The following is a 10,920-nucleotide window of genomic DNA, read 5'->3' on the forward strand; positions in this document are numbered from 1 at the left end:
AACCCAAACCATTCTATGATTCTGTGAACCCAGGTGGACCATTTCTCATTAAATGTTATATAGATGACGTTCAGACTGTAAGCAGCAAGATAAGAACCATGACCTCAGAGTCAAAGACATGATGACCACTAGTGATATTAACATCAAGAACTTTTTTTTTTTTTTTTTTTTAAATCAGATTTCTTATTTATGTTTCAAAGACCTGCTTCTATTAGTCTCAACACTAAAACACTTCTGATTTTGGTGGGAGCAGTCCCTGACTTTAACTATTAAAGCATGGATTACCTTGGCGGTAGCTCTAACTGCACAGATGCTTAAGCCCTGGAGAGAGTCATGCCTGCCATCTGGGCAGCCATGGCAGGTGGCTGTGAAGTGCTTTGGTATTCTCTCAGCAAATATTCATTTTAGAAGAAAATGCCTAAGGTGCCAGGGAGGTCCCCATGCCCACTGTGTTTGTTGTTGCTGTTTTCACCATCACAGAGCACCCTTCACACCGTCACCTGTCATGAGAAGGTGGTGGCTGTCCAGAAAGATCACACAGAATCGCTGGGAATGACTGTTGCAGGAGGAGCATCTAACCGGGAGTGGGATTTGCCTATCTATGTGATAAGTGTTGAACCTGGAGGAGTTATCAGCAGAGACAGCAGGATAAAAACAGGTAAAAACAGGAGACTTCGAAAGCCTACTTTAGTTCAAAGGCTTTTTTTTGGAAAACACAGGGGTAGTGAAAGAGTATCACATCCTGACGTCTTCAGCCATCCCATAGATTTTGGGATGCATCAGATTAGAGGGTCTCAAGTCAGCTACCAGAAAAGGTATCATATGCAGCAGTAACCATCTCTGTGAAGTGGGACGTAGGCATATTCGGATAGGAAAAAAAAAAAATAGTGTTTCACAGGAAACTGAGCTTGCACCAGCATCTCCTAACTACTGATATCTTCATTGTGCAACCTTCATGGGTTTTTAGGGTAAATTTTTGTGCTTGTTTGTCATATTGTTCATGGCTTTGAAAGAAATATAGCAGAGCAGAATTCCCAGTATATATGAAGCAATGTTATGGCCTTGTGGCTCAATATCACGTCTGGAAACATTGGCTTCATAACTCCATTTGGCTCTTGATGTAACAGAGTGGTAAAATTAATAGCATATTTTATCAGTGGGTTTTGTGGGAATAAGTAGGCACTAGAGGCATGGTGAAACTCTCAATTTTCAAGATGTTACATCTCCAAGAGCCAAATACCTCCATGCCCAGCCATACAGCTCCCCATCCCCTTGCCCTTCATCGCTTATGCTCAGCTTCAGCCCAGTTGCTGCCCAGAAGCTGGAGGGAAATCCTGAGTGCAAGGGAAGTGGAGGCACCGAGAAATGGGGCAGAATACCTGGAGCCCAGCTGAGTGCCACGAGGCTGGGGTCACATTGCCCTTTGCAGGAGCTATGGCTGCTCATCAAAACCCATGTAAGAACATGACAACAGGAGCAAACCAGCAGGTTTCCCCTTTCCTCCCGCTGGGAAATGACTGCCTCTCAGTGGGATGCATTTTCCAAAAAATGTTCATCATGAGGCAGCATAGAAAATTCAGCCTAGTTAATTTGATAAAATTAGAAACAAATGAATATGTGACGTTGTAACAGCTCCACACGCCTCCATGGTTTTGAGCAGCCCTTGGGCTGCTGTCTGTCTCATCGGGGCAGACCACAAGGAGAGGTTAATGTTCACGTCGCACTGCGTGGACTGCTGCTGAGCACAGCACCTGCCTGGAGGAGCATGCAGGCAAAGGGCAGAGGGCACCCAGGGAAGCCCCAGCGCTGGAGTGTGACATGGAGGGTAGCAGAGTGCTTGGCACCACGGCCACTTGCATGACATTAATGATGTCTTTATTGTTCTCTTTGTAGTAATTTAGGTCATCTTTGCATTTTTCTGCAAAGCTGTTGTGCCTACGTTATAAATAAGGCATACAGAAAGATGTTTTGGCTTGTGGCCATTCAAACAGACATTAACATTAAAATAATAATACGTTATTCTGCAAAGAAAGTTTTACAAAGAGTCAGCTGGAGTGGCAGTCCTCAGCTTAGGGAGCACTGGAATAAAATCACCTTTGAGCTTTCAGGTTTCAAGCTCAGGTTGACTACAAACGTTGTTAGATGTAAGTGGGCTTTGGAGACCTGGACGATCATCAGGTGCCTGTACCAAAGCTTGTTGGTACAGCAGGACCCCAGCTGTGCCATTTGGCTCCAGATGCAGGACGTGACATGACAACAAGCCAAGACCAAAGCCTTCGTCCAGCCTGGCGATGCTCCTGTGTGTGGGGATCCAGCCCCTTCTCTCATGCCTGTGGCATGTTTTCTAGCATATGCTTCACATCCATGTTAAACGATAGAATTAACAAACAGCCTCATCAGGCAGCAAATTCTTGGCTGTGGTTTTGACTAGCTTGTTTGTGGGGGTGGGGATTCTGGAAACACTTGCAGGGTTTTTATCATCCGTTTTATCGGTCTCAGGTGACATCCTCCTGAACGTGAATGGGATCGACCTGACAGGGGTCAGCCGGGGTGAGGCCGTCTCCCTGCTGAAAAACACCAACTCGTCGGTGGTGCTCAAAGCCCTGGAGATGAGAGCGTGCGAAGCCCAGGAGGAGCAGGGCTGCCTGCCATCCCTTGAGGCCATGCAAGCCACCTCAGAGAGCAGCGAGTGGTCACCTTCCTGGGTGATGTGGCTGGGGCTGCCACGGTAAGTCCACAGATTGTATCCTCTTGCTGAAGGGGAGTGGGAGGAAAGATTTGTAGGTTCTGGCAATTTCTTCTTTTGGCTTGATTCATTGTACTGACATCTTAATTAAATCCAGGCTCTGTCGCAGACTTTAAATACCTCCCTTTTGTAAATGGGTATGTGTACATGGGAAAACTGACATGCAGATCCCTTGCAAGGGAGGAAAGGATCCTGAATTGTTCCAGTCTTGAAAACATATCTGGCTCTTAGGGAGCAAAATGAAAAGTTTGCAGGGATGCAGGAAGCTGTTGAACTGGGGTCTAGGCTCGACCACCCTGCAGAAGGCAGAGCTGCCCCTCCTGCCGCTCTCAAGCTGCACAGCCCTTCTTAGCCAAGTCCAGCTGAATTGTTTGACTTTGCCCAGATGTTGCAAAGTGTGTGGAGTTGGCCAGTGTCTCTGAATCACCTCTTCTAACCTCACCCCCGACTGAAAGAAGTATATTTGTCATCTACAGGAAGCAGCTGTGTTGTCATTTCAGTAAGGGCAATAAAAGCCACATCGCATGTTGCTAAATTCTCTCAAACACACTCGGTGTGCACGGTGCATACCTGCAGCTTCAGCAACTTTTTGGGAAGTATTAAATGAGGACATGTTGTGAATCAGTGAATATGGAAAGCTACCATCACACAGCTGAAATTTATACTCGACTTCAAGGATCGAAGAATTTAGCCTGCTAGTTACTTTTGCCCATACTCCGAACCCTGGCAGCAGTTCAGAGTGTCTCCTTCTCTTTTAAGGGAGGGCATGAAAAGATGGTCTGCTGAACAGGTGGGCTTTTGCTCCAAGCACAGTTTCAGGACTCCTTTCCGTTTCCTGGTCTTTCATAGCAGGTTAGATGCTTTCCCTCCTTCTGGCTTGAGCCATTTTGAGCTCCTTCACCTTTCAGCAAGGTCTGCTGTGAAGGCCAGATGTGTTTCAGGGCTTGATGTGAGGCTAATGACTGTGTAACGTGCTGAAGCACTGCAAGAGCAAAAGTCAGGCTGGGTGTCTGTCACCCACAGATGAGAGTTTCCACCCCCCAGTGGGGGGGACTGCATCCTTATTCTTGTGAAAGAAAAGCAGTAGAAAGAAAAAGGAGTAAATGATGGCCCAAACTTGCTACCCCAGGCAATGGTAAACCTTTCTTGCCCAGTCTTGCTGCAGACGGGCAGGCCCAGGCCCAGGGAAGTCTCATTCCTAGCAGCCCTAAGGTTGACCAGCAGCATCGTGCAGGCACTGGAGCATGGGTAATGCTCCCAGCAGAGAGACAGCAAGCAGACTAGAGGCCTTATAGATGCTGCAGTCCGCAATGCTGAGTCTTGCCTTCAACTACCGTCCATTGCTAGGTGGATCGAAACCCTGTCTACTTCTATCCTAACCCCACCTTCATAGGGCTGTATATAAAACCTGAGCTGCCTGATCATCATCTCCTGCCCACAGCTGCCTGAATTCCCAATGTTCTCAGCATGGTGACAGAGATGAAGGTCAGAGCTCCACAGCACTGCAGGCTTGTACCCAGGGTTCACATCAGTCAGTTCCACTTTGCAGTTTAGGAAGAGAAGGTGTTTTTCCCATTTTAAAAGCACTCTCTAAGCTCACTCTATCCCTCCTCCTCTGAAGGCTGCATATGTGAAGACATTCCCACCTCTTCACTCTGAAGGAAAATCAGCCCCAGTGTCAGCAAAGCTGAAGACAGGAACTTCATTGTAACTCTATCCCCAGCTGTGACCCCGTGCACAAAGCACAGCGTGGCCTTTCGCTGCCAAAGAAAAGCAGGGGATTGGTATGCTGAGCTGGTACGCTGCTCTGAACATCAGACTAAGACAGTGACCAACACTGATTAGATGTGACAGTAACAAAGGTGTACTTCATCTTTATTAGTAGCTGGTTTGTTGAGTAGGCACATGAGGATCAGTTTTGGGTTTGCTCATTAGATATTATCAAACCTTTCAGCCTTCCTTGGTGTGAGCGCGCTTACCTTCTTACTCTTGTACTGGTTCTCCAGGGCCCAGACCAGACAGCTGGAAGTCCTTCAACAAGTTCTGTCACCAGGATGTGTATTATATTAACTTATTGCCCTCGAGGCTGAGCATTTAACCTTTCCCTATCTAGCTTTCAGTTTTCTTTTGGCAAGGATCACGTCCCACTAGGTCTCAAGGTATTGCCAGCAGTCTAATGATGCTTTCTAGGCTGTTACAGAATATTATTCTCTGTCCAAATACACATCTGACAGGTCCATCTTGGTAAAGGTACCTGATGTGCAGCTATGAGGCAAGATGGAGAGGATTCACCTACCTTAATTAAAACTGTGATGACTTTAGTAAATACAATTTTCCAGAGGGACTGCTCCAAGGTGTGCAAGTAAATCTAAGAACATTTGATACTGCTGATGGAAAAGTAGAAATGTCAAGATCATAACTATACAGGATCATGCAAGGTGTCTTGGAAGATGGGCCGGATGGGAAACACCTACATAAGGAAAACTGAACAAATAGAAAAGGTGGTAACACTGGTAGACTAAGCACGATTAAAAAAAAAAGAGGTGGCTGGATGCTGGATTCTTTAAATTCCGTTGAGAAGGGAAAGATGTGGCTCTGGATAAGTCACAGCAATGCAGCGTATCTGCTCACAGCAAGCAAGGCAGGGAGTGCAGAGGCAGCCTGACATGATGGCTCAGAGCAGGACAGTTGGTCTCAGGAAACCAAGAGAGGAGGGTCTTTCCTTCCATGTTCAAAAAACATGAACATTTCATGAAAATCCTGTGAAGGATCGTCCTATAAAATGTGCTGAGTTGAGCTAAACACTAGAGCATTCCTACAGACCTCTGTCCATGACTTATGAAGAAAACAGGCAATCATTAGTAATAGCTACATGACAAAGTGTGTCTTCCTCACTTTTGAGGCTGGTGTACTGCAAATGCCTAGTTCTCTGTGTTAGCACAGAACTTGCCCCTTCCCCAAGGACTGCATACACAATACAGTGATGGGCACGAACAAGAGGCGCAAATATTGAGAATTAGGTAATGACAATATTTTTCTGGTGGAAGTCAGTAGCAGCAGAATCAGGTTATCTGACTCCTTGCTCCAAAGCTCAAAGCCTTGGAAAAGCTGTCTTGCATAATTTAGCATTTGTGGATTGCACTTAAATTTCGGCCCTTTGCTTGTGAGATCTTAAAATTGGCCCAAATAACTTTTATATGGCTTGATCGTACATAAACAACTCCTCTGTTCTTTCTGTAGTACAATCCAATATGTGGCAGTTATAAAATAGATGCACATGTGCATCTGACATCTGTCAAAACTTGGCCCACATGTGTGCGGAGGGGCTGCGGGTTGGGTGTCGGGAGGAAACAGTGATGCAGGACCTTAAGGAAGACTTATTTCAGGGTAGCTAATTTAATTGTTTCTTGTTGAGGAAGACAGGTCTCCTTTATTGTTGGAGGGAAATGTTGTTGTGAAGCATGCATAAAGAAAATAATGTGGAGCAGCTGGTGAAAAGGGTTTCCTCAGCCCCGTGATGTTTCTTCTACTCTTGCTTGTTTTCCTGCTCTCCTTTCTTTGCTGTCCTCACATTTCCTTCCCTCAGCTAGCACTTAAAAATACTTTACAGATCATCCCGTCATAACATTTACAAACGTTAGTACTTCACATGAGTGCTTTTCTTCATCTGCAAAGTGAGATGAGAAAGATAGGAGGTGGCCAAAGTCATTCTGCAAAGCAGGGGTAGAACTGGATGTAAAACATGGAACTAGGACAGAAACTCCCCCAAATTAACTCCATCCAGGCTGTGAGGCTCTGATGGGAGTAATTCTCAAATATTACTGTACCCCACTGCCAGTCATTTACTGTAACGGGGCAGGGGGATGGGGGTCATGCTTTTCATACCTGCTATTGCTGAAGTCCTCCTGAAGTCAGGTTGGTTTTGATTCCCAGAGCACAAGGCTGCTCATGCTTTGTGAAAAGCAGCAGGGAAAACTGTACATTTAATACTTGAAAACAGGCACTTTTAAATTCCTCTTGCATCAATAACTGATGTGCAGTTGTAGTATTTCTTATGATAGGACCATGTGTCTAGACACTGCTTATCCTCAAGCCTTGAATCTGAGGCAAGTTCACACATAAATTACTCCTTGTCCTCAGCTTTCTGACCACTGCAGCATTTACAGATCAAGGCAGAAGACTTGAGTGCCGCTCTCTTCCGAGGCAGAAGATGGTTCTCCTTGGACCGGTTGCAGTTTAGTGGGTTATGACAGTTTAACTGGATCAAAACACAGAGACTGGGGCTTTCGTCACCCCAGAGAAGTAATCTAGTCAAACACACTAAGCATCTTTGGATGACTCAAGTACTTATTTCATTTTCTATGGTGCTTTCTAGCTTGTCTTTATTACTACACAGCTGTAAACAGACCCAAATGAACTAACTCCCTTCAGGCTGCTCTTTGCTCAGGCAGAGCAGGCATCTCTGCTTACGTACTAAACTACCTGGAGCAAGCAGTAAGGGCATTATACCTGGCTCAGATTTGCCTGCCTCCCAGCGTCCTTTTCCCATTTCTGTGAGCATTAATGCATAGCTGAGGGATGGTACACTGCCATGTTTATACCCTCTATCCCATAGGATGGAGATAAGGAAGCACCCATTTAAAGATGTAAACACCACCTAGCCGCTCCTTTTGTGTCAAGAGTCAATCTCTAGCTATGGCCAGGGTGACGGGTTGGACCCAGCTTAAGCACCTGCAGAACTCAACACCCCCAGCGGGACAAGAGAAAACAGGAAGAACGAGAGTGAGAAAACTCATGGGTCAAAGTGAAGACAAGGAAATCACTCAACAATCGCTGTTGTTGGCAAAACAGACTCGGCTTGGAGAATTTAACTTAAAACACTTAATTACACAATTGGGTATTGGGAACCAAAGATGACAAACATGTAAACGCTTCAGGGAAAAAACCCCAAAACTTTTATCCCCCTTTCAAATGCTCAGCTTCATTCCAGCACTCCTTCTGCTGCCTTCCTGGTCTCCACTGCTTTGTCACAGCAGGTTACACCTCGTCCCCTCGGTGAGGTAACAGGGGGCCCAAGGGATTGGAGTCAGGACAGAGCAGTTTCCCTCTGCTGCTACTTGCTTTCCATGTGTTTCCTCTCTTCTGGCAAAGAGAACAATCCTAATGCTAGTAAGCTGTGGCTATTTTACTTAAATTTAGCGTACGCTTTGACAAGTATGTATTTCTGCTTTCTGGACTGACGGAGATCGTGTAGCTTATAACCTTCCAGGCTTTAAGTACAGGATACACGTAAGTCTTGTCTTCACTGCATTTCCCTTCAAGCCTTTACCTGCTTGGCTATTTCTTTTCTAAGGCATTAGGATTTAGCTGATCACCTTTCAATTTCAGTGATGTCCTCCTTAAGGCAGCAAGCACAGTGCTGGGCAGCAGAGACCCCTGCCCCCCAAAACCAACACTAGATAACAGCACTATCGGCTGAATCCTGGCAGGGCTTGGTCAAGACCTTGATAAGTACCATCAGACAGAGAGGGTTTAAGTGATTTTGCACATTGAAGAAGTCCACAGATGGTGAAGTAATAATGCCTGGCTGCTGAGGAAAGAACCAAATGTCACCTGTTTCTTACATTAGGAGCCAGTGAATTCTTGTGCAAATATTATATACCTACCATCCTGGCAGCAGGTGAATATTTGTAGGTCCTGAGGGACTAATCTACTATTACTATAAAATCCTACTGTGAAACACAGCAAAAGCATTATTTGAGAAATAAGTTTAAAAAAGCTAGAAGCATTGGTCTTTAAGATAAAGTTATCTTTCTATAGAAGTGTCAGCTGTTTCTTAGAAACCTGGAGAGTCTCTGAATAGAGCTGCTAGCAGTCGCTTCCTGTAGACCAGCCTATCATTTCAGATTTGGAACAGCAAAAGGATTTTCAGGTTCTTCAGTCGTTCCTGGGTACACTGATAATGATGAGTGGGTTAAGTACTAAGCACAGAAATTTTGGTTGCTCTGTAACTAATGAAATTAATCTTGTTCTTTCCTGCTTGGTTTAAAAAAAGAAACAAAGCAGGTATTCAGGTTATTAATGTGCTCAGAACAACAGGCAACGTTTAAGAGTAATAACCTTACTACTCTCGCTTTCCCCTGGTCTTCATTTCAGCCAAGCTTTGATTCAGCATAACTTAATCATAAAATAAATTTAAGACAGAGGAAGAGGCAGATTTCAGCTCTCTTACCATAAAATACTGTGCAAATCTTTATAGTGAGATTAAGCTATCTTCTTGACAGCAGTCTAAGTACGCCAAAGCACTGATTGACACAGATAAGCTTCTCTTGTCTTCCATGCTGCAACTTACGTTACTCGACAAGAAAAACTCAGGATCCCTGCTTCCACTGCTACTCTTCTTTGTGTCATCTCTGTGATTGTTTTGAATTCTGGCCCATTTCATTGGCCTTGAAATTTTTTAGCTTTGACATCCACTGTAGTAATAAGTGCCTGACTGCTTTTGACACTGTTAATCGCATACAGGCTCTTATCCAAAAGATAAAGTCAGTCACTGGACTGTACAAGGTAGATATTAATTAAATAGCCTCTGGAATGATGGTTTACAAATATTAAATCCAGCCTCAGTTAAGTGTTTTTGTCCATCACTTTCAGTTGCAACTAGATCATTTGCATTAATTCTTACCCTATGAAACAATTTATTTAATATTTTAACTGCAAGAGTCCCTAGTAATTTTACTTTTAGGATAACTGCTTGTGGTAACCAGCACTATAAAAAACAGAAGGGAAGTGTAGTTGTCTACTGCAGTGGAACTTTGGTGCTACTTTATGTCTTCAAAACACTCTACGGGTGTATGAAGAGGCAGATTCATCATTAATGATTCATCAGGATCTAAAGTTAACCATAAGGCATTTAATTAGACTGGTTTGTTTCAGGTATTTGTACAGCTGCAAGGACATCGTACTAAGAAGAAATACATCTGGAAGCCTTGGCTTCAGCATCGTAGGAGGTTATGAAGAACATACTGGGAACAAACCATTCTTTATCAAGTCCATTGTTGTGGGAACACCAGCATACAATGATGGCAGAATTAGGTAACGATAACTATCTAACAAAAAGGAACATTTAATTAAGTCTTTCATCTAGTTAATTTGTGTAGGTTTTTTTTAAAACAAGTTTTCATGAAGACAGTATGTGGGGCGGGGGAAAGGACTCACTGATACAGAACTAACTCTGACAGATCTGGAAATAGGACACAAATGTCCTGAAATTTAATAGATTTGCCTTCATACTATAGTATTTTCAGATGTCTAGCAATCACTAGTGTATGAATAAGCATGGCAGTTTGATGTCTGGGGTAGAACAAAGCATGCCAGCATGGAGAAGCTCTCCCATGTCCCCAGCTCAAAAAAACCCCAACCAACCAAGCAAAAACCTTCTCTGCAAACACAAAATAAAATTTAAGAGAGTAAACAGAGAATCATGGAAAGAACTTAAATCAGTTAAGAAGTTGTAAAACATAGTTTGTTCAGAACACAGATTATTCTTACCTGAAAGAATTATATTCTATTTTCTTTCAAATATGTCTAAAAAAACACAAGTGAAGCATTTTCACCTGCTTTCTTCCATTATTCATAAACAGTGGTTAGCTAGAGAAGCAATAGTAATACTAATTTCTACCCCTTCCTCCCAGCTCAAGGACCTGCTTTGGCATTTGAAATGTTCAAGAGAAGAAGTCACCTCATCTAATTATTCTCTGGTAATTGCCTTTGGTTTTTCAGATGTGGTGACATCCTCCTTGCTGTCAACGGCAAGAACACATCAGGAATGATGCATGCCTGCTTGGCAAGGATGCTCAAAGAACTGAAAGGAAAAATTACTCTCACAATTGTGTCCTGGCCTGGCACTTTTGTATAAAAACATGGAGAGTATGACAAGCAATTTAACCCAGGAAAGAAAAAGGAACACCAGTCTTCACTTTCTGGGAGTGTCAAGTGTGTGTATAAAGAAGAGGTTTGTGAAATTTCAACCTGCATGTCAAGAAAATACAAGTTTAGGGAAAGCATGGACACCTGTCAGAAAAATCACTTCAGAGTGATGTAAGCTACAGACTTGTCTTTTGTTCCCAATGTTCTTAAGGTTTTTTGGTTGTTTCTTTTTTAATATATATATA

General features: G+C 43.7%; 1 protein-coding gene across 1 annotated transcript; it reads left to right on the forward strand.

The window, feature by feature from the left end:
- Positions 1 to 480: 480 nt before the first annotated feature.
- LOC104470217 (E3 ubiquitin-protein ligase LNX-like) lies at positions 481 to 10,664 on the forward strand (the record flags this gene model as incomplete). Its single annotated transcript, XM_010085060.1, has 4 exons — positions 481 to 658; positions 2,500 to 2,728; positions 9,683 to 9,841; positions 10,529 to 10,664. Coding segments are annotated over 4 exons (702 nt in total), but the record flags the coding sequence as incomplete, so codon positions are not given.
- Positions 10,665 to 10,920: the final 256 nt, after the last annotated feature.

The sequence above is a fragment of the Pterocles gutturalis genome, unplaced genomic scaffold, assembly GCF_000699245.1.
Source record: "Pterocles gutturalis isolate BGI_N339 unplaced genomic scaffold, ASM69924v1 scaffold43851, whole genome shotgun sequence".
In the NCBI taxonomy this organism is placed as follows: Eukaryota; Metazoa; Chordata; class Aves; order Pterocliformes; family Pteroclidae; genus Pterocles; species Pterocles gutturalis.